The sequence below is a fragment of the Helianthus annuus genome, chromosome 15, assembly GCF_002127325.2.
Source record: "Helianthus annuus cultivar XRQ/B chromosome 15, HanXRQr2.0-SUNRISE, whole genome shotgun sequence".
Taxonomy (NCBI): domain Eukaryota; kingdom Viridiplantae; phylum Streptophyta; class Magnoliopsida; order Asterales; family Asteraceae; genus Helianthus; species Helianthus annuus.
The window spans coordinates 98,627,707-98,652,443 of NC_035447.2; the positions used below are offsets into that span (position 1 = coordinate 98,627,707).

Genomic DNA, 24,737 nt, shown 5'->3' on the forward strand with positions numbered 1-24,737 from the left:
ATGGGTGAGGGGGGGGGTTAGGTTTTTGGGTGGTGGTGGTGGTGTGGGTGTTTAGGTTTTTTATGGGTTTTTTTAAAAGTCTTTGTATTTGATCCTAATCCATATTTATAAAAGATAAATGTGAATTACATCTAAGTTTGTGATTTTTGGATTGGGTAACTTTGTAGAAATGTAACCAAAATTTACCAACTCTTCCAAAACTTTTTCTCTCTCTAAAGTCACTAGAGTTTCATTTGTTGTTTTAATGCTATGCAATTATTAGGTTACCATTGATGATGTTTCAGGTTTCATAGAAAATTTTAAATTTTTTATTATGATGAATTTATAAAACATTAGTTTCCCCAATCATCAAATAAAAAAGTACATCATTCGAAACGTTAAATGAAAACTATGAAACGACTCAAGATTTTTCTGGAGATGATGTCGAGCGTCGCCGGAGATTGACGGGACACACGAGAGGAGTTGTGAGAAGGAAAAAGAGGTAGAAACATCCTGGATATGATGGCGAGATTTTCCATCATCGGAGCGACTTTTTTGGGCGCATGGAAGAACTTCTTTGTTCTCATGACGAACAAGATGTTCACTGGAAAGTAAAGAGGTCCAACAAAGGCCTCTTTTATGTGTACTTCATTTTTTGTTCATACTGTAAAGACATTACTTTATTTTTATAGCTTATTTGAAAGAAAGCTAATTATAGTTTCATTGGGCAATTTCATGTGGGTTGGGAGGAATTTGAAGGTTTAAGGTGTTGTCCATGGTTTGCTAGATCGAATGTTTGAAGAGTTCATGGTGGTTGGGAGGTTTACATTATGTTTTGATTTTATAAAATCAACTTAACATATATAAAATAGACACATAAGAACTAAAAGAAAATAAATAAAAAAGTGATAACTTGGTGACCCGGTAATTACATACTAATAAAACACTAAATTAAAGTTTAGTTACTTTAGAGAGATAAAAAAAAAAAAAAAAAAGGTTTGAATGACTTAATTGAAAGAGTAGGTTACATTTATATAACACTAGGTTATCACCCGGGAATGCTTCCCGGGTAGAAAAATTTAATTTTAAATACTCACAAGTGTATAAAACGGGTTAGCAATACTGAGGCATATCAAAGAAAAGTGCAAACTATGTAGACCATGGGTAAACAAAATAATAACGAAATACTCAACGTCTTTAATCCAAATAACGAAATATTCAACGTGTGTACCAGTGGCGAAGCTTGAGATTTCCGACCGGGGGATCGAAAACGTATATATACCCAAAAAATTTCTATAAAACGGGGGGTCGAAAACGTATATACCCAAAAATTTCTATACGAAAACTACATACTCTCCATTACTGAGCGAAAAGTTCCGGGGGTCGACCGCCCCCTCCCGCCCCCACTATACTTCGCCCATGGTACCATGTCCATATGTTTACTTTGAATTCTTCATGGCTTCCCTTTTCAGCCTCTTCGACTCTTGCACGATCCTTTACATCTATCTTTCTTCGTATGCAAGTGCTTTTTAGTAAAACAGGTCCTTTAGGCAGATGTAAAAATACCAGTTTGCTCCTTTTCCAAACAAAAGACGTAAATTATTTATTGAATGACAATTCATATATATGTAAATAGAAAATTAGAGGATACAGGAAAAAGCTACAAGCTCAACGGTCAATACATTCGGTAATTACATAAGAAAACACCAAAACATACTGCACATTGCATAAACCCCGATCATGCACATGTTTGGCTTTATTACTAATCCACAAGATGCTCAAACTTCGACTTCAGCCACTACTTTTGAGACCATAATCTCTTTTTTTCAAAATACCTTTCATTAGCTCTCCATTGGCATCTTCATGGAAAATTGCTCTTTTATTACACATATCTAGAAAATTGACACAATACAGTAGCAGACCCTAAAATATATTAGACCATCAATATAAAGAACAGACACACACACACACACATATATATATATATATATATATGGTAAGGTTCATGTGAGAACCACCTTTATTGCGAGAACCGCGAGAACCAATGTGAACACAACCTAAAATAGCTAAAAAAACCTACCCCACCCCCCAAGCTAAAATGCTAAAAAATAAACCCCTAAAAAACCTAAAAAATCTAAAAAAATAAAAAAAATCTAAAAAGTTTTTAAAAATAAATTTTTTTTTGCTACTAAAAGTAGCATATTTAACATGAAAAATATTAAAAAAAAATTGTGTGTTTTTTAGCTATTTTAAGGCATTTTTGGTTGTGTTCACATTGGTTCTCGCGGTTTTCGCAATAAAGAATGGTTCCTAACGGATCTTTGTCCTATATATATATATATATATATATATATAGGGAGCCGCTAGAATGAGAACCACCTCGAGTTGTAAGAACCGCGAGAACTACACCCCACGGAGCGCCGTTCGCCATGATTTTTTTTTACAAGTAGATGTGTATATTATAAACACAGCCGTAAAAAATCATGGCGAACGGCGCTCCGTGGGGTGTAGTTTTTTACACCACAAGTTTGGTGAAAAAAAAAAGAAAAAAGAAAAAAAATTAAAAAACACCAAACTTGTGGTGTAAAAAACTACACCCCACGGAGCGCCGTTCGCCATGATTTTTTACGGTTGTGTTTATAATACACACATCTACTTGTAAAAAAAAATCATGGCGAACGGCGCTCCGTGGGGTGTAGTTCTCACGGTTCTTACAACTCAATGTGGTTCTCATTCTAGCAGCCCCCTATATATATATATATATATATATATATATATATATATATATATATAGGGTAAGGTTCATGCGAGAACCACCTTTATTGCGAGAACCGCGAGAACCAATGTGAACACAAGCTAAAATAGCTAAAAAAAACCCTAAAAAAAACCTAACCCCCACCCCCCCACCCCCCAAAAACCTAAACCCCCCACCCCCCCCCCCCAAAAAAAACCTAACCCCCACCCCCCCACCCCCCAAAAACCTAAACCCCCCCACCCCCCCCCCCCCAAAAAAAAAACCTAACCCCCCCCCCCAAGCTAAATGCTAAAAACTAAAACCCTCAAAAAACCTAAAAAAAACCTAACCCCCCCCCCCCCACCCCCCCCAAAACCTAAACCCCCCACCCCCCCCCCCCCCCAAGCTAAAATGCTAAAAAAAAAAAAAAAATTTTTTTTTGGATACTAAAAGTAGCGATTTTTATATAAAAAATAGTAAAAAAATAAAAAAAAATTTTTGGGTGTTTTTTAGATTTTTTTAGGTATTACTGTTTGTCTTCACACTGGTTCTCGCGGTTCTCGCAATAAACGGTGGTTCCTAACGGATCTTTGTCCTATATATATATATATATATATATATATATGTGTGTGTGTGTGTGTGTGTGTGTCATCGATTCGGCTCAATATAGCTATAAAACATAAAACCTAGTAAAGCAAGTGTTGGGATTTATCTTATGCTCACTAATACCCATTTCATCCTCACGTGCAGTACAAGATAGAGAGTAAATATACAGTACAAAAAATAGGACTAAAATAATAATAGAAAAAAAAGCTCATACAAACCTCCTCTAGCCTTCTTACAACCAAATGTACACTAATGACATTCCTAAAAGTAGGCAATGCACATGATATTTTTAATAATAATATATTACTTACAATATAAAGAAAAGATTCAAGAACTACAAACATAGCCCCGATAAAGAGGATAAAGAGGATGACTGACCCGCTGCTACCTCTTGTTCCATTTGCTATTTGTTGAGCAGCGTTTACGATTCTTAAGGCATGCTTCAAACAGAGTAATACTCTACACCAGACACAAAACAACTTAATTTAGGCTCAACTAATATGATTTGACCTCAAAAACCAAGATTCATTAAGGGAAGAAAAAAGGCGACATTCTGGGGGGTAGGGTATTATGTCAAAACGGATCATTACTTAAACATGGTTCCACATAGCTTCGGCGAGACACTTTTGTCCCTTTTCAATTTTATTAAAATGATAAGAGGTTATAACCATTTAAAAATACTTTAGGTGACTCTCAAACCATGTTCATTTTAGCTCAAGTTCTTAGAAGTTTAACGCGCTTTACCTTTGGAGAACTCAAAATGACTCAGGCTGTATTGTCTATTTTTTAAATTTTAATAAAACCATTTGGAGGTTTTAAGCATTTAAAAACACTTTGGGGTATATTTCAGCCCATTTCCAGTTTAGCTCAACTTTTAAAACTTTACCCCTTTGACCCTTCGGAAAACTCAAAACAACCTAATTTTACGGAACTGACACATCTAACAAAAGACAATCAAATGAGTGACGATGATCATGTACCTCTCACCATCCTTGATCCTCAACCTAGAACAGATGTGAACAGGCATAAAAAGTTCAGCACTACTCAGGCTTCTTCAAGAGTTTTGCATAATACTACCATAATATGGCCTTGTGGGTCAAAGTATCCCCTTTCCCGACACCAAACGTGTACATCCGTTGCAGAGTCACTATGATAAGTTATAGTGTGGTTAGCATTGCCTTCGAATCCTATCATTCAAAACCACAAATAATATGAAATAAAGCATCCCATATTAAAAGTTTGGAGTGGGATATGAAGTATAATTTACCGAATTTATTCTTCATACAATATACATGCTTGGGTGAAAAACTCGTATGCTACAGGTTCAAGATCACATTCAGGAGACACCGTGAGGAAAAAGCCAGCAATATAGATGTATTTGGCCTTTTCAACTGTCAAAATTGTTTATCTTAGCAAACTGAAAGATGTCTGGAGACACAGAAATATTTAAAAAAATGGAGTCGGGAATCAGTACCGAGTGCCCAGTTCTCCAGACGCTTTAAGTGCTCTGACTTGTAGCAGTTGGCAGCAGACAGGTTGGCAATAAGAGACCTGATAAAGCAAGAATCTTTGTTAAATGACTATTACAAAGATATATTCCGGTTTGATTATAATACTTATGCATCACTGCATCTTTCAAAAAAAGAGGAAGCAAACACTTTTGCGTTGAAAATGTTTCCAAATTAACATGGGTCGAAATTAGAAAACCATCATATGTGCCTTTTGGAACAGGGAGGAGTTAATCGAACAGTAGCACTATGTGTTGGTTTTGCAAGATTAAGAGTAAAATAATCTCATTTAAGATTAGAACAACGGTAGAATAGCCAATTTTATTTGACCCAAACTCATTAATAACCAAAATTTGTTTTTCCAAACATTAAAGAACTTTTAATCTAAAAAACAGTTCCAATATGTGACATCCAAACACCACCTACAATATTGAGTTGTACTTGATCTTACCACTTTCTGGCATATATGATATGTTCACCATTTTATGGGTCCCATCTTCACTTCTACTTGCATCAACTGAATGAAAAACCTTACATCTTTGTTTCATTTCACAATTTTTCGCAACCGAACCCGTTATCGGAAAACTCACGTGTCAATTCATGCTGTCAGTATATCATATAAGATTTTATTTTGTTTCAAAATTCTTCGTGTATAGACTTGCAAATTTATTATTATTGGTGTATAGAATGAAAATATGTAGGATTTAGGCAAGTGAAAGTAGATATACGACCAAAGATTAGCGTATCTCATGACTTTATGCATGAAACTGTTAATCTGAAATGATCATAGAGTTAATTTGGTAATTTTCTCATAAGTTAAAGTGGTTGTACCAGTGAGGCCATTCCGCGTGCATTTTTTACTAACTCAGTGCTTCTTAGAAAAACATCTGAGAACGCTCCCTGTATCGTTTCAAGCAAAGAAAAACATATAAATAAATTTCACACTAAAACGACGTAGTTTTGACAAGTGTTTATACAGTAGTACATTAAAGATGTGAATATGTAATTTGTGACCTGAACGACAACTCGGTAGAAAAGCTCCTCGCCAACAGAGCTTGCAGCAACCATAAGCATAAACTGCCATGGAGACATTCCATAGAAAAAGCTTCGTAATTCTTCGTCTTCTACATCCCTAATTGCCCGAGCGTGCGGTGATACCTTTACAACTTCATCCTGTACGAATTTAGACGAATTAGTAACAAACTATTGAATAAAAAAAATGTATAAGAGTAATATAGAGAAGACAATATATGTTATTGAGTAATATTAGACAATATATGCGGTGATTCCTTGCATATCAGGCTTCTCAAAACCTGATATTCTAATCTTTTGCAGCCCCATTTCAAATTTTGTCACATACCCACTTCACACATCGGAATCCATTCCAGCGGCTTTTTTAACATTACTTAATTCTCTACTCAGCCTGCTAACAACTTGCAACCCTCGAATGTTATAGTGTTATGATACCCACCTGAATGTACTCACCAGATCCTCTATACCGATGGCTATCACCCCATATTTTAGACTCAATATAAAGTTCAATTAAGTCAGGCTCGGGCCGGCTCGTTTACACCCCTATCCATAATCCTTTACACAACAGATTTAGTTGCTTCAAGATGATAACATAAACAATTTGTGTTGTAAAATGATCAGCTTTGAAACCTTTTAGCTCTATAAATGAGCTTTCTTTGGGTTTTATTATTGGCCCTCCAAGCGTAACCTTCCATTCTAGTTGCTTCAAGATGTGGATTTCTCCCCTTGAAATCCTATCCATAATCCTTTACACAACAGATTTAGTTGCTTCAAGATGATAACATAAACAATTTGTGTTGTAAAATGATCAGCTTTGAAACCTTTTAGCTCTATAAATGAGCTTTCTTTGGGTTTTATTATTGGCCCTCCAAGCGTAACCTTCCATTCTCCATCAAGCGACCTCACTGTAAAGTTGAGAAAAAAAGTTAAAAATAAGAAATTGTAGATAGGATTTGTAATGGAATATTAAATTAACAAAAATCCATTAAAAGTTTTCCATGAAAAAAACTTGATTCTTTCAATATAGAAGACAAAAACTAATAATTGAAAACTCAAATATAGAATAGTTAATGATAATTCCATTTCCCCAAAACATATATTTCAATGGAAGACTTAAGCACAAAACTAAACATTTGAATATGTGTAATAGCAGACTGTAACCGATGTTGTGTTAACTATCAACATGTAGATTAACAAAGGATCACAAGTGCCAGAATCATCTTAGATACCCAAAGGCATTTCATCGAGCATGTGGTATACACATATTAAATCCAATGAAGTAACATCACTTTAGAATCAGTACAACCCCAAACCACATGTTAATAAATAATCACTACTGAAAGCATCACTATTAGCTGATAACCCTAAAGACTAAATCTCATATTCGGATAAAAAATTGCAAAATTTGTCAAATTGTAAATAAAAAATAGGAAAGAGGTGCATGAAAAAACTGGTCGAGATTGGGAAGTAACCTGGTTTTAAGCATGAACCAAACTCGATTTGGAAACGCTGAATACAAAATCCGGTTGTTGAAACACAAAACAAACAAAACCATTTTTAAAGTTTCGAAAATCAAAGGATGGATCTAGATAATCATGATAGATAGAAAGCTTACCAAGATCGATACCAAAGTCGGCACTGCCACAAATTTCTAACACAACACATGCATAATAAACTAATTAACAACAACACTCTATTAAAACAGCACGGGAAGCACAAAAAACTTACAGTTTGCCGAAACCCTAGATAGTTGAGGATCTGAACACAGTGCCGGAACCCAACCCTAGCGATTACTTGTCTTCGGGTGATCGGAACAAAGTGACAAATCTGACATAGTGCCGGAAACCTAGCAGAGTTGAGAAGAAAGGCCGGCACCGTGCCTTCGACACCGCCTTTCTCTCTCTCTCTCTCTCTTCCTATCAAAACCCCCCATTCGAAAAACAACAAAATTCTAAACTTTGAAAAAAAAAACTTGTAGAAGTTAAGAAACATAAGGAGAATAAGAAATTGGAAGCAAGAATCAATTAATAATACCATATTATGTTGATTGTGGATGCGGTTCTTGGTGATTATGAAGTCTTGATTCCTTGCGAGAATGAACGGCCAGAAGGATGGAGATAAAAATTAGGGTTTCTAAGGGAAGTGAAAAAAGTTGAAGTCGGGTCATAATAACATGATACGGATCCCGCGTCAACCCATATACACAAGTTTTTGACCCATGGTTTTGGAGCCAAAACCAAAATCTAGGTTGTCTTAGGTGATGCCAGATCATTTTCCAAGCCCTTATATCATGACACATCAGCCCTTATTTATCATGTTTATATATATATATATATATATATATATATATATATATATATATATATATATATATATATTTTCCCTTTTTAAATATGTGAATTACGTGATTTTTGAATTGAAATATAAAATTTTAGGTAAGTTTTATATTTCAATATTTTTCAAACTTAAATCGTGTAACGTCTACTATACCATTCTTCTTATTTATAATGAGACATAAATAAAATTAACATGTCGCAGCGACATGTTCAAGACTTTATAAAACATTGTATTTTAAAACTTATAAAAAAACAAAGCATCAATAATACTATTATATTATAAATAATAAAAATAAAATACACATAAATAAAATAATATAAAGTTTATGTTACCATTCATGACCCGTTAATTTTAATATATAGATAATAATTATTATATTAAATAAATTATAAAATAACAGAAAATTCTTGTTAATATTCATGACCCATGAATTTTAATATATAGATAAACAACTCGTTTTTAAGTAAAATTTATAATGATAATAATAATATGTCACAACGACATATTCAAGACTTTATAAAACATCGTATTTTAAAACTTATAAAAGGAAAAAAAAACAAAATATCGATAATAGTATTATAAATCCCATGAATTTTAATATAATAATAATAATAATAATAATAATAATAGTAATAACAAAATACACATAAATAAAATAGAGTAAATTACAAGTTTTGTCCTTTGTGTTTACACCAAATTGCAGGCGCTGTCTTTTAGCGCAAAAGTTGACAAGTTTTGTACTTTATGTTTCAAAATCTTGCACGTTTTGTCCTTTGAGCCTAACTCAGTCAGATTTTTTAGTTAAACATGGTCATGTGCCTTGCACATGAGGGCATACTTGTCTTTTCACCTTTCCAAGGGTTATTGTGTAAATAACTTATTATTAAGGGATTAATTCATATATTAAAAAAGTAACTCTCTCTCTCTCTCTCAACACAAACAAACACACCACGATTAAAGTTCCACCTCTCTACCATACATCCACAACTCAAAACGCTAATTCTCCAAAATCAAGATCTACTGATCAATAATTACAGATCCAAATCAGAATTCTATAAAGGAAACAACTCTCACAAGTAATTGATTCTCAGTGAAATGTAGTCGCGTTTATAAAACCTCTAGGGTTTCGGTAACCGATTTAGGGCACGAATTGGAAACGAAAGCGGCATTAAATTTGTTGTTGAATCTGAATTCGGAGTTTGAAACAGTGAAACAGACCGGCAATGAAAGGAATTGGAATAAGAGGAATCTGGTTTGAACCGGTGTGAAGGATGCCGGTGATTATGACGGAGAGAGGAGAAGGTTGCCGGAGTTTGACAAGGTATGTCAGAGTGTTAAGCTGATGAATATTATTAATTCATTAAGGTGATGTGTTATAAAGGCTGCAGTTAGGGTTTTTGATACTGACGTTGAATGAGATTGATAAATATCTGAAGTTAGAATTTTGGTACACAGATGGTTATGTAGACATTGTGATAGATACAAGTTTATTCCGGTGACTTGATAATTGGAATGCAGTTGTTTAATGTGTTCGTTTGTGATGAGTTTATATTGGTGAGTTGGAGATTTAGATCTGTAAATTAGATATGTAAATCCGGTTTGAACCAGTGTGAAGGATGCCGGAGATTGTGACGGAGAGAAGAGAAGGTTGCCGGAAGAGAAAGTCGCCGGCAAATAAGTTTATGTTTGTTTTTTGTTTCTCAATTTGTATAAATAGTCCTTGAATTTTTTTTTACAAAATAGCCCCTTGAAATGTGAATAGACAAATATGCCCTCATGTGCAATGCACATGACCAGATTTAACCAAAAAATCTAACTGGGTTTGGTCTAAAGGACATAACGTGCAAGATTTTGGAAGATTAAGGACACCGCCTGTAAACTTTTGGAAAAAAGGACAGCGCCTGCAATTTCGTGTAAACAAAAATGACAAAACTTGTAATTTACTCAATAAAATAATATAAAATTGCACATGACCAGATTTAACCAAAAAATCTAACTGGGTTTGGTCTAAAGGACATAACGTGCAAGATTTTGGAAGATTAAGGACACCGCCTGTAAACTTTTGGAAAAAAGGACAGCGCCTGCAATTTGGTGTAAACATAAAGGATAAAACTTGTAATTTACTCAATAAAATAATATAAAGTTTTTGTCACTATTCATGACCCATGAATTTTAATATATAGATAATAATTATTATATTAAGCAAATTATAAAATAAATAAAATAACATAAAATTCTTGTTAATATTCATGACCCATGAATTTTAATATATAGATAAACAACTCGATTAAGAGTAAAATTTATAATGAGACGTAGATAAAATTAACATGTGGCAACGGCATGTTCAAGACTTTATAAAACATCGTATTTTAAAACTTATAAAAGAAAAACAAAATATAGATAATACTATTGTAAATAATAATGAAATAAAAATTAACAAAATAATATAAAGTTTAAATAAATAAATATAAATATAAATAAATAAATATAAATATAAATAATAGTTAAGGTTAATTACCCTTATATATTGTATGCCACTAGTATCTTTGATACTTTTACCATTTTTTACTTCAATTACATTTATTTTTTCACGTTTAGTTAAATAATCACTAAAAGCATTCACATTGGAGTCTCCATCTCCAAATTTTAGAGATTTCTCATCCTCCATCCGAATTTCCATCTACATCTCCAAATATTTAAGATTCCTCCTGTTTTTCTTCTCCACCTTCAAATATACAGATTTTACTATAGTGAATCTTTATATATAGACAGATCAACTATCTACATCTCTAAAATTTAAAGACTGTAGTAATGTAAGTTTTCCATTGGTATCTTAAGCATTTTGGTTTGTACCACAAGCATATGGTTTATACTTGAGGGTGATTTTTTAGAAATGGAGAAGAAGATTCCAATGGAAATGCTCTAATGTCACAAAATTCATAACTTTTCTCCATTTCACAAGTTATAACCGTTATTGCTTTATTGCAAATCTAAATTTGGGATGTTACAGCAATAATATCAAGCATGATCTCAAGGAATATGCCACTAATGGTTGGATTTTCCAACACATTGCCCAAATTTGTGTTGTAAATTTAGGGGTGCAAACGAGCCGAGCCGAGCCTGAGCTCGAGCTCGACCAGGCTCAAGTTTGAGCTCGATTAACTTATGAGAGCTCGAGCTCGGCTCGTTGGTATTTTCTCAAGCTCGAGCTCGGCTCGGGCTCGGCTCGTTTATCATCTATTAATTAATATATTAAATAAAAAATAATATAAATAATAGACTTTTTAGGCTCGTGAGCTCGATAAGTGAAGCTCGGACTCGGGCTCGTTTACTATCTATTACTCAATAAGCTTATTTTTAGGTTCGGGATCGGCTTGTAAACAAGTTAAAATAAGCTCGGCTCAACTCGGCTAGTTTACGCTAAGGCTCGATAAGGCTCGACGAGCCTAACAAGCTTCACATGCGAGGCTCGAGCTCGGGCTCGATAAACAAACAGGCTTTATTTTAGGCTCAAGCTCGGCTCAATAAGGCTCGGCTCATTTCGAGCTTTTTCTCGAGCCGATATCGAGTAGCTCATGAGCCGCTCGGCTGGTTTGCACCCCTAGTGGTAATCATTACTTATGTCTGGCTGTTTCTTTTGTTACTTAAATTTGTGTTGTAATCATGTACTTATGTCTGGTTGTTTCTTTTGTTACTAGTTAAGATAACTAATATCATATGAAGACGGTTTAGATGTTATAATGTATTTAAAGTATTTAGCTTATGGTTGTCAATAAAATCTTGTGATTGTTTTCTTTTCTTTTCAGTCAGTCAGGTTTCGAACTCAAGACCCGTAAAAGCATAACACGAGCCAATCCAATATCGTTAATAGACCGGTTTAGATGTTATAACAAATCACTAAATTCTATAACATTCAACATACTTGTACAGGCCAGGCCGGATAAGAAGAAGAGCGAGATCGGCTCGTTAATTAGGCATGTGAACTAGCACCGAAAAACAAGCAATATAGACAGAGACGACACGACAAACAAAATCACGAGGTCGAAGAGGAAATTGCCATTTCTATTCTATTCCCTCCCTTCCTCAAAGGGTGACCAACATCATTCACTTGGTCCCACCATATGTATCATCTATCCTTCATATTCATACCCCGAAATGCGGGATTCGCTTGGATACCCGGTCGGTCAATCTATCTATGGCCAATCAAATGGAGGATTATTATTATTAACCAATTGGTACCCCGTATCCCTTCCGTTCATACCATTACCTCGAATTCCATTTCCACTAAGTTGGGGAGACGAAGAAGACATCATCATCTCGTGTAGTATTTTCTGAACCGAGCTCTGGGGATCGTTTGGGTCCGCATCACTAGAAAGCGCAGGGGACATATTTGCACCATTTTGTGACATTTGAGGGTGTCTCGAGTTGAAGGAATTTTGGTTTAGTAGACCAGCAATGGAACTAGTCATAGGTAGTGCGTTGGAGTTATTTACTGTGGGCCCGCCCCCATTGGAACTTTGTTGCTGCTGCTGCTGCTGCTGCTGATGTTGATCGGGTTGTTGCGGTTGACTGTGAGATCCAGATGTTGTAGCAGACGTCCTCCGCGGGAATTTTGCTAAGCACTCTATCAGAACAAATGCAGATTTAATAATGTATTCCCTTCATCGGTGGAGTTTAAAACTTTAAATGATGTCGTAAATGATCTTACCCATTGGTCCGATGTTGGTTTCTCGACTGTAATCGATCAGATCTTTCATACTGTTAACCACTTCTGATATCTGCATAGATGTACAATGTCAATTAAAGATAATCATGTGCATTTGTGTGTGTAATCAGAGATAAGAACATGAAACTTGTATGTGGCGGAGCAGCTCGAGAGCTACTCGGGATCGGATCGTTAAAAAGCTCAAACAAGCCGAGCCTGGCCTTTACATACAAAGCTTGTTTAGGCTCGCGAGCCCAACAGATTTCATGTTATTTTTTATATATAATATGCCTACTAATAATTAACATTGGCAAGCCGAGCTTTGGCTCATTTAAAAATGTTCTCAAATTACCTCGAGCCGAACTCGAGCTCTTGGGTTTTACTTTCGAGCCGAGCTCAATCTCAAAAAAGTAGGCGCAAACCAAGCCGACCTCGAGCTTTCATAAAAGCATGATGACTCGACCTCTAGCCTAGTCGGGCCCGGCTTGGCTCAACTCGTTTACACCCCTAAATGTATCCTAAACTAAACCCTAAGGCCCATTGGACTATTTACAATCTAACACTCCCCTTCAAGCTGGTGATCATATAGAATTAATCCGACACCCGTAAAACTATATGTAACCTAAACAAAACCTTGGTCCTGTTGGGCAACCTAACAGTATAAACTAGAAACTTGATCAAACAAAAAGTAAGCGCGAGAGGTTGTACATCTTAAAAGATCTTACATTTATTTTAGCAACTTCACAACATTGTGCATTTTGTAACTAGCTATACGTATATGTGATCAAATAATAAAGATAATAATCATAACGAGTAAATTACGTTTTTGGCCCCTGTGGTTATATCACTTTTACTATATTAGCCCAAAATAAGATTTTTTAACATATCTGCCCCCATGGTCTATATAACTAACCATTTTGGCCCCCAAGTCTAGAGATCATGGGGCCAAAATGGTTAGTTATAGAGACCATGGGGGCAGATATGTTAAAAATTCTTATTTTGGGCTAATATAGTAAAAAGTGATATAACCACAGGGGCCAAAAACGTAATTTACTCTAATCATAACCATAAACTAGTTGACACACTGGAATTGCTCAGAAGCATATTTTAAGTTCAAATCCCACAATGGGCATATGGCATGATTACATCATTATATCCACCCACCCCAAAAATATGATACAGTATCATACTCGATTAGGATATGGATTGACATCAAGTGCAGTCATGACAGTGTAAGTGATGAGACTAGAAAATGGAGTGTGATTGTATCTACAAATTTGACCAGAGTATTTATTACCTGAAGACACCGTACATATCTCTTTGTATATCCCAAATCATTTACCAGCGGAACTTCCAATGCTTTCGCCAACTGACGAGCTGAAGCAACAAACCTGAATCGTACAACTAAAACTCTTAGATCTAGCCATAGAGTTTGAAAAATGAAACACATACGATGATCAGTCTGTGTTGGATAATTAGATTATTTTGTATCAAATTAACTTGATGGGCTTTCCTTTGTCTTTCTTTTAAATTTCATTAGCATAAGATCAGTTAGACAATAGCTAAGTTGATATTATGCAAATAAGGGGATGAAGAGATTTACATATTGCAATTGGTCTGCAAGTCAGGTGCAGACTGATTAGACGGAGCATTATTGGTAGAAGCTTGGTACTTCTGAGCTGCACTACCAAGCTGGCTAATCTGCAAACAAAGCCAACAACACCTCATTTTAACGATGTTTTGATCCACAATAAACTAAACACACTGCAAAATACGTTTGACAATAAACCTGTGGTATCAATAATCTCCGAGGAATAAGCTCCTCATGGTGGCGAGCACAGAATTCCCAAGAGCAAATCTGCAAAGAATTCATAAGTAAATAATAACTACTCAACTCAAGCACTTGTACAACAAGAGACTTGTTGACATCATCTAACCTTCAACTCTGGAGTAAAAACTATCCTTAGTTGACCATCACGAACAACGCGTAGTTGCTCAAAAACACTCTCCTGTATAGCTTTTGCATAGTCCAGAACTATTTGTCCACATGAATTTTGATATTCTCTCGGCATATCAACGTAAAGAAGTTCCTCCAAAGTACCGCTTTCATACTTTATTTTGAAAAGCCTCGGCAGAACTTCAACATTCGCCTCTGAAAGTAAATCAATCTTCATACATTAGATACAACAAAACTAGGCTAAACTATTAATATAACTTTGTGAATTAAGCGATTTAGTAGGTTGACAACAATACATTCCCATTTACTTTTTTTTATTTAACTATATATTACCCAAATCAACCCATTCATAAGTAACTGCCCCCTCTAAAGTCAGTTGAACTTAGATGGTTGTGATAAAACTAATCAAGTATACAGCATACATTATAAATAACAGGTATTAGAATCTGACCTTAATTAAAAATCCTAACATTAATCTACTGTTTGGTTTAATACAAAAACTCAGTGATCTATTAAGGGTCGCTATGTGCAGTTTACATCTAACTGAAACGAATGAATAAATGATCATTTGTACATATAACAAATAAATAAGATAATTTTAACTGTATAACAGCTAACTGAAACGAATGAATAAATGATCATCTGTACATATAACAAGTAAATAAGATAATTTTAACTGTATAACAAGTAAATAACTGAAATGCTAACAACAAGAGACTTGCCAAATCCACGGCCTGGCTTCTTATTGCATATTTCGCAGTGCCATACGTCCTGCATCACCACAAACAGATATTTCACTCATTGTTAATTATCATTTAACATTGATAAGAACATGAAACTGAACCTATCTTCAGAAAGTTACTACCTTCTATATGGAACCCACAATCATAGAAGATACGAGGAATTTCGATATTAACTGAAGTAATCAAAGTGTCGCTAAAAACTGACCTGAGGGAAAACTCCTGTAGTATGGCGTCCACTTCCGTACAAAGAAACGCACCATTTCTTCTTTGCGTTAGGAGCGAAGTACTCAGCCACAAATTTTCTCCAAAACTCAATGCTATTGTCCTACAAGACATAAAAACCATTTTCAGAACCAGAAATAATCTTACTCTACAATACATATTTGTAACATTCTTACTTCAGGCCTATGTTGTTGCTGATACATATAATGTGTTAGCCGTCTTGCACACGTTCCTGGTTCATACACAGGTTTTGCCGGAGATCTTAGTGCCAGATTTTGATGTTGAAACTGTGGTTGCATCGGAGGCCTTTGTTGAGGCATGTTTTTCAATAGCTGTTGTTGCTGATGTAGCTGTAATAATCTCTGTTGCTGCAAAAGATTCATTTGTGCCTGTGGAGACTGCCTGGATACGTTAAGGAATTGCTGCTGCTGTTGCTGTTGCAGAAATAATGACGGGTCGGAGTGTTGGGGCTCCAGTTTTACCGGTGGTAAGTTACTCATCGACTGAGTATGTTGCAGTTCCATTTTCACTGGCCCGAGATTTCGTAAAGCTTGCAACTGTTGAGTCGTTTGTACTTGTTGATAGTTTGTTGTCATCTGTGGCTCCAACTTAACTTGCCCGACACCACCTTGAATGTTTTGATATTGCGGCTGCTGATGCTGACGGTTATTGTGTTGAGGTTCAAGCTGTTGGTCTGACAAGTTTTGGTTGACCGACATGTGACCCGATGCATTTGAATTTACCAGATCCGACGAAACAAATGACGCGTTTCTTATGACTGACAAAGTATCGGACTCATCCCCAGCATCAATAACACCCCTTTGAGAACTCGCGAGGCTAGAGATCCCTGAACTTAGCCCACCATTACCGTAAGTTTGATACACGTTTCCAAGCATGTTTGGGCCATTAAATTGAGTACGTTGTGAAACAAGAGATGAGAAGCCAGGCTGAGGAGACCCTTGGCCGCCCATTAAACCTGAATTTGACCGCAACAATGAAGACGGAACTGGAGTTGGTGGCCCTGGGGGTACCATCTTTCGAACAAACAAACCGTCAATCACCAAAACTGATTTATAACTTAAAACTAGCTATAAATTTAACCATAATGAAAACACCAAACTCCAGCCGATGCTCATTAATCTCTGCAATAGTTAGTCAGTTTAATAGATCAAATTCACATACTGCTTCAAAACTATATCGCGTGTCTATAAAACCAATAAACCATCCAACTGTATCACAACAAATCGACAATGACTACAGTAGGCATCTCAACAACATTTCTCCACAAACCAAAAATGATTTAAAACTTAAAACTAGCTAGGAATTTGACCATAACGAAAACACCAATCTCCAGGCGGTTATCTCTACAAAAGTTAGTCAGTTTTATAGATCAAATTCACATACTAATTTAAAACACAATATCACGCGCCTACAAAACTGATAAACCGTCACAATGACTACACTAGGCATCTCAACATCATTTCTTCACATTTCACAAACAATTTCAATATCAAACATCACAAATCGCGAATTCTAAAACACCGAACCACAACAAACTTCCATTCAACAACTTAACAAGCCAAATGCACAACAAAAACACTCGATCAGAGACTCAAACAGTGTAAACACTCGATTCAATCATTCAAAAAGCTAAAATGAGCACGAACAGCTAGGGTTACGAAACTAAAACACTCAATATCACCTAATACAATACGCAAATAACCATACGAACAAAATTACAAAACAAAATCAGAAAACTCACCAGAATAACAAATCGAATAGTGAAACTGATTGCTGTTGAAGATATTATTCTTCACCGTGAGTGTTTAGCTTCCGTATATGTGCTTCTTGCGAGTGTGTTGCTAACAGTGTGAAGTGTTGTTTAATCTTGCAGAAAATGAGACGATGGAGATTCTTGTTCGTCTAGAGAGAGAAAGAGAGGAGAGAGAGGGGTTGGTTGCTGTGACTTTAGCGTTTCTCTCACAGCGGACGTGAAAGTAGGATTGAATTGGATTTAATTTTTTTGATTATTTAATTTTTTTTTTCTTTTTCTTTTCTTTTTTGTCAAATGAAGTCGCCTCCGTTTCTTTTTTTCTTGCGTACTTGTTCTCTATTTTGGGAATGTTTTATTGATACCGAAAGACGGAATAAATCATTGAACTAATGTTATTATTTTATTGGGTTTATTTAAGAGAAAATCACCAAGAACTATATATTTTAACAAGTTTATATTTATAGTGAAGAACTATGGTATGTTTGACAAAAGTAGCTGGTGGTTAATGGCTAGAAGCTGGTGGTAGATGGTTAGAGGCTGGTAGTTGTAGCCTTTTTAGATATATTTAGGTGTTTGATAAAGTAGCTGTAGCTTTTAATAAAATGTATAAAATGACTAAAATGGACATAACTAAAAACTTCATTATCTTTAAAGGTTAAAATAGTCAGTTTTTCCCTAAAAGCTTGTAGTTCCTTCTAAATGCTACTAGTAGGAGTGTTCAACCAAAAGATTCAAGCTCCTTCAACCAAACACGGCTTTTTATTGAGTAGGGTTTTTTTTTAAAAGATTAAAGCTAGAAGCGCTCCATGTCAAACATACCCATAGTTTTTTAATATTTTTACTTAAAAAAAATTAATGACAACATTTGCTCTACTCTATTAGAGAAAAAACCTACATTACTACCTTGCTCAGATTTTTAAACCTGAAATCTCACCTTTAAAAAACACATATCTCTATCAAATGAGCTACTCATATTTTTTTTTACGGCAAGATTCTATGATTATAGAAAAAGGGCTACTTATATGATAATATTTTTATAAGTGCTTTATAGTCTACAAAACATTTAAGCATCCGTTTTGTTTATGGATTTATGTATAATGAATGTTTTTTTCAATGCTTGGTTTAAATGATTCATAAATCAATTCTGATTATTTTATTATTTTTTTTAAACGCTAACAATATAGAATTTGGGTTTTCTTAAAAAATGCTTAGCTTTTTATCACTAACTACAACCCAAGTGGCATCAATTTCGATTATCTATTTTTATATTCAAGTATATATAAGAAATTTCTTCTCATATGTCCATATTATTACATTTTATGTTAATTAGATGATAGTGTTTTTTAGATGCATGTATGTAATCTAAAAATGTATTTTCCTTTATTCGTGTTAAAATGCTACATGAATTAGATTTGTATATATAGCTCATGGTTTATATACACAGCTACAACATGCTCATCTATGTAGCACAGGGACTTCATTTATGTGGCCGTACCCGTATCGGGTACTTGTTGGGGACGGAAACACCATGGGTACTCGTCGGGGACGTTTCCTAAACGTTTCCAATGTCGGGGACGTATCTGGTAGAAGTATCCAGCCCGTTTCCATTTAATTTTAGGGTTTTAACCCTTTCAAATTCCACAACCGGCCATTAAATAAATAGACCTATCATATTCGCCTTCTATAATCTCTAATTCTAGGGTTTCCAATGTCGATTGCCGATCTCTCACTAGATGAACCGGAATTTGAAAATGATTTGATTACTGACAATTAATTACCTTTGGAAGATGTAGTATTTTTGGATTTTGTTTAATATATTTTTATTTTTTTTATATTTTTATTGCCGTACCCGTGTCTTGAAATTTTGAGTTTTGCCGTTCCTCGTTCCCGTATCATCCCCGTACCCCGATCCCGTACCCGTTCCAGTGCTACTTAGATGCTCATCGAGGTAAAACAAAAATTAAAGAAAATGACTATTTTGTTATTTTTATTTACATAACTGTTATGAAATGTTACTTTACCATGCATGTTGATTTCAAAATGTTTTGATATAACTATTGTGCAATTACTCTGTAAGCTAACTGGGTTAACTAATTCGACAGAAGCATATACCTTTTAAAGGAGGAACTCATGTTTGAACTTATGTAAGTGGAATAATGTAAATAATTGGTGTCAAGCATGAAAGAAATAACATTTGTTAAAAAAAGTGTATAGGGTAAATTACACTTTTCGTCCTTTATGTTTGTATCCGATTGCAATGGATGATTTTAATTTCAATAATTATAGTCACAATCTTTTATTTGTAAAACTCGTTACATTCTATGTTCTTTAGCACTAACTAGGTTAGATTTTTCAGTTAAGAATGGCATGTGTCTTGCACATGAAGGTAGGTTAGTAATTTTACTAGTATAAATGACGAAAAGTGTAATTTAGCCTTAAACAAATATCACCACCACCACCAAATCCCACCCCCACCACCAGTGTGACTGACACCACCACCACTACCAAATCCACCACCACCACCAGATCATACAAATCTAACAACCACCAAATTCGACCTAAATCCGGCAGCGGTGATGTTTTTGCAAATAAAATGGGCTTTGAGGGTCACAGGAGGTTGGAGACGACCTGTTGTGTGTGCGGCAGTGGTGCGTTATTTCGAGAATCTGATGAGTGGTTGTTTCCTAGAGAGAGAAAACCACCGCCATGCCACATTGCCGACCGTTTTCGAGGATCTGATAGGCGGCAGTGGTGGGTTTTTTCGAGGGCATGCGTAACACCACCGCCATGCCACGCTGCCGTCGTGGCTCCGCCACAAGGGTGGTGGCCAGCCGTTTTCTAGATAGAGAAGAGGGAGAAAGGGGATAAGGTTTTAGGTTGTGTGGTTGTGAAAATGAAAGGAAAAAGAAGATATGATTTAAATAAACTAATAAAATTACTAATCTATCCTCATGTGCAAGGCAAATGTCATACTTAACTGAAAAATTTAACATAGTTAGTACTAAAAAACGTAAAGTGTAATAAGTTTTACAAATAAAGGGTTGTGACTGTAATTATTGAAGTTAAAGAGCATTTGTTGCAATCCAAAACAAACATAAAGGACGAAAAGTGTAATTTACCCAAATGTAAATTTAAATAATAGGTAAAACTAAACGTCACCTGGATATTTAAAAACACATGTCATTAACATGATTGTTGTGTGATTATAGTCACATGAGCTATAAGACCATGGGGTATCCCCCACCTCCACATCACCTCCACCTCATCACCTTCTTCATCCGCTTCCCTTTCCCCATCAACAAGAAATGGTTTCCCCATCCAATAATATTAAGAGAGAGAGAAAAGAAGAACGGGGCAGACGGGGAGAATTCCTCGAGCTCACCGACAGGGGGCGGTGTTCCCCGTCGGGGATGAGCACCACCTCACCATCCTGACCACCTTCCCGGGCCCACGCCCTGCATATAACACCCCGAAAATTTTCGTCCAACTATGTGACGACACGTGTCCCGAATCACCAACTAATCTCGACTATGTGGAAAGAGAGGGACCAATATTTTATATATTAAAGTTAAATATAAATTGAGGGGCAAAATCTGCCATTAAGGCAAAATCCATGGTATGTTGAGGATCCTTACGGACCGTGTGGTTATACCATTGTGGTTCACACGGTGTTATAAAATAACCTACGCATCCGAGGTCCCTTACGAACCATATCCTAAACCCCTTACAATCTACAAGGGTGTTAAAAATAAATTAAATTTGCTCCTCGAGGTCCCTTACGGTCCGCAAGGGAGTTTCAAAATTGTCAGCGCGCCAGAGATCCTTACGGACCGTAAGGCACCACTCTTCCTGTCACAACCTCCAACCCTACCTTGGGCGAGAGCCGTGAGCAGATACAAGTGGTACCGGTGTTTATTAAAATTATCACAACAGAAATTTATTAGGACCAGGTGTTAGGAAAAAGATCTGAGTTTTCAAAACACCTTAGTTTTCATTTCATAAACTGTAGGATGAAACCCATATTTACATAAAAGATTTTCACCGGGATAAATCCCTTGATTACAAAACACGTTTTAATCAGGTTTATATAGCCACTTATTTAAGCTTGAGAGCCTCATAGCACTTTTCCTTCCCTTCACAGTAAATCACTTGAAACGCGTTTTAAAAACATTTGATCGAAAAATACTAGTGAGTTCATTCAATTCGTATAAAAGACACAGTATTGTAAGTACAACATTAAGAGTTTTTACATTTGTTTATATCTTATTATTACCCAAAGTTATTTGTCACTAGGCAATTCCTGTGACTATGGTCATATTATTGTTGGTCATTCTCCTAACTAGTGAAGCTTATCAAGTAGTGTATACAAAACCCCATATACTGACAGTAATTTCCATGTAAGAATACAAAGACTTAATCACAATAAATACAACTAGAAAATATTTTAGGGTTTTGAAAGCATTTGATGAAATAGAATGACTCACTTTGCAGATTTAGGTTTTTCAGTAATAGTCTTTTGGTCTAAGTCTTAGGTTCCTAATTAAACACAATGCAACACGTATTAGTGTATTAACCCAATTCAAACTTTAACAATAATCACAAGATCAAAACCATAACTGTAACGCCTCGCTTTTTAGAACTTTCCGTATTTAGAAAGCCCCCCTTGAAATTCTATTTTTGGAAATTTATTTCTCTTGTAGTCGTATTTTTATTTTGTAACTTTGAAAACCGAGACTTCAGTCGTAACAAAATTGGTTATTTCATACGAATTATACTTGTTTATTTATCCGTGATTATACATTCGATCCACATATACATTTGATGCATATTCGCGACTCTCGTAAACACATGTTATCTTACAAACAACTATCCTAAATACGTGAACACACGTGCTTATGCTTCATCAATTCGTTTACGATACTTAACCTGTGATTATATATTCGTACCACACCTAATTACATATTTAGTTTACCCGTTACACCTTGATATATGATAATTGTGCCTTAAAACATCTTGATTTATCTTAAAATACTTTATAATATGCTTTATACCAAACATCAGGGACTAAACCTGCCTAAAACAAACTTGTTGCTCGGAAATAAGGCTGTCGTGCTACGCGATGGGGAAACATTTTCGTTATCGCGGCACGCGAAGGCCCGTATGTAACACCCCAATCGCGTAATATAACAACACGCGGCGGAAATACCGGGGAGTCACGTTACAAATTGCTCACAACTACTGGTACTAAATTGTTTCAATATCATTAACATCGTTTTACAAACAAAGAATACATGTAATTGTTCTTTTGTTTTAGAAGTCTAAGGCCCGTATGCAGTCCTATGCGTTGCATGCTTGAACAGTCGAAAACCTGAAACATATGCGAAAACAGTCAGCATAAAAATGCCGGCGAATACATAGGTTTTATTAGCCAAATAAATGTCAAAACATTTGGTATAAATCTTAATTGTGAAAACTCGTGACAAAATAGGTTTGTATATGGCAATATGATATTTACTAAGTCATTTTATGCCTTATATTGAAATCTCGATTAAACCATCGTAAAAACTTGTTAATATGTTATTAGGAATCCAATCAAGGATTAATAATAAATGTTTTGAAATAAATCAAAATTTATATAAGTATTATATAAATCAAACCAACGAGTCATGATAATACTTCAAATATCTTTCTAAGAATCTAACATGTAAATATGGGAGATTCTACAAAGATTTTGATAATCAAACATTGAAACAATTGTACACGAAATCCTAAAGTGATCCAGATAACGCTACAAGAATAATAAAATAAGAACACTTATATAAAGGAAGTACCAGCGGCGTATCCACCATGTTCTTATTTTATTATACCTGTTTCGTTATCTAAATCACAACTACCACATAACACATAAATCGTCAACTTGTACCAACTCGTAAACACGCATTAAAGCACACAATGAATCCAATCAAGGACTCCAATATCAGTACTTTAAACATCCTACAAGAATCAACCTATGAAGATAGATAGATGCTATAAGGATTCGGGTTCTGTCACATTGTCTAATCTAACATGCATTAAAGTACACAATGAATCCAAACATGGACTCCAATATTAGTACTCTAAACATCCCATATAAGACTAACTATGAAGATAGATAGATACTACAGGGATCCTGGGTTCTTGTCATATTAAAATATTGAATCAAAAATAATCCTAAATCCTAATGGTGATTCGGAATAACGCCACGAAAGGTAATACAATAAGCGCACTTATATATAGGAAGTACCAGTGGCGTATACACCATGTGCTTATTGTATTATCTAGTTTTGTTATCTAAATCACCAACAATCTACACAAAAACCAACCATCGAGTTGTAAAGTACTTCTTAAAAATCTCACTATGAAGATAGGAAGATCTAAGACTATACTTCAAATATCCTACATGAATCTAACTATGAAGATAGGTAGATCACTTAAGGATAAAGCATTACATTTGCATAATCAGAATAATACACATAAAAGCACTTAGTGAACACACATATGCCATACATTTTGAAAACAGGTCGATTACACATATGAATCACCCCAAAACATTTGAAAACGGTAAAAGAGGGGAACTATGTACTCGCCTGAGGTTGCGTATAGTCCCGGTTCAAAGGTATAACAAAGCTCAAAAGACCAAGAGTTCAAGTGTTGAAGCGGTTCCTAGGGTAACAGATACTATGTTAGGGATCGACACCTAAATCGGAAGATCGGGTAGAATGAGGTCTTGTAAACCAAATGAGTGTTGGAACTTATGTGATATGGTTTAACAAAGCCTACATTCTAAATCGGAACCTTATTCTAAGTGCTTACGACCCATTACGACCCATTAAGGTAGCTTACGCCACTTTAACACGTCGTTCGCGCGAAAGCGTGTTCGAGACGCCTAACTAGTCCTATGACAAGTATTATATGCCTTAACATATCTAATTATGTTATATAATCATTTTAGATGTAAAAACATGTGTTACATATGCTTAAAATAAAATTATGCGAAAAAGGGCATTTTGGTCATTTTCCTAAGGCATATAAACTACCTATCATACAACTAACTAAACGAAGTGACTGTTATGGGCCATTTTCTGAGTCTAAATATCCTGA

At 35.2% G+C, this 24,737-nt stretch overlaps 2 protein-coding genes across 35 annotated transcripts; both read right to left on the reverse strand.

Moving 5' to 3' along the window:
* Positions 1-1,144: 1,144 nt before the first annotated feature.
* LOC110912028 lies at positions 1,145-8,041 on the reverse strand. Of its 33 annotated transcripts, XR_004882350.1 has the most exons (15): positions 7,894-8,041; positions 7,588-7,775; positions 7,475-7,510; positions 7,332-7,368; positions 6,681-6,764; positions 6,490-6,605; positions 6,299-6,414; positions 5,842-6,000; positions 5,659-5,727; positions 5,279-5,430; positions 4,794-4,870; positions 4,587-4,710; positions 4,300-4,506; positions 3,400-3,778; positions 1,557-1,871 (listed from the first exon to the last, which is right to left on the reverse strand). XR_004882350.1 is itself a non-coding variant. In XM_035984720.1 (8 exons), exons 1-6 carry the CDS (start codon positions 7,894-7,896, stop codon positions 4,707-4,709), a joined length of 540 nt encoding a protein of 179 aa, XP_035840613.1. In that variant the 5' UTR covers positions 7,897-8,019; the 3' UTR covers positions 3,401-3,778; positions 4,300-4,466; positions 4,587-4,706. The 33 variants fall into 33 exon arrangements, 3 of the variants coding, with proteins under 3 accessions (XP_035840613.1, XP_035840611.1, XP_035840614.1); XR_004882355.1 differs by lacking the exon at positions 6,299-6,414 and having other exon boundaries at positions 6,490-6,547; positions 6,739-6,764; XR_004882352.1 differs by lacking the exon at positions 6,490-6,605.
* A 3,990-nt stretch (positions 8,042-12,031) lies between these two features.
* LOC110912026 (transcriptional corepressor SEUSS) lies at positions 12,032-17,919 on the reverse strand. 2 transcript variants are annotated; one of them, XM_022156694.2, is made up of 10 exons: positions 17,586-17,919; positions 16,000-16,857; positions 15,807-15,926; positions 15,581-15,629; positions 14,839-15,053; positions 14,691-14,759; positions 14,505-14,602; positions 14,199-14,292; positions 12,905-12,974; positions 12,032-12,820 (listed from the first exon to the last, which is right to left on the reverse strand). In XM_022156694.2, the coding sequence occupies exons 2-10, from the start codon at positions 16,855-16,857 to the stop codon at positions 12,390-12,392; spliced, it is 2,004 nt and encodes a 667-aa protein (XP_022012386.1). In that variant the 5' UTR covers positions 17,586-17,919; the 3' UTR covers positions 12,032-12,389. The 2 variants fall into 2 exon arrangements, with proteins under 2 accessions (XP_022012386.1, XP_022012385.1); XM_022156693.2 differs by having other exon boundaries at positions 16,000-16,965; positions 17,586-17,806.
* Between the last annotated feature and the right edge of the window lie 6,818 nt (positions 17,920-24,737).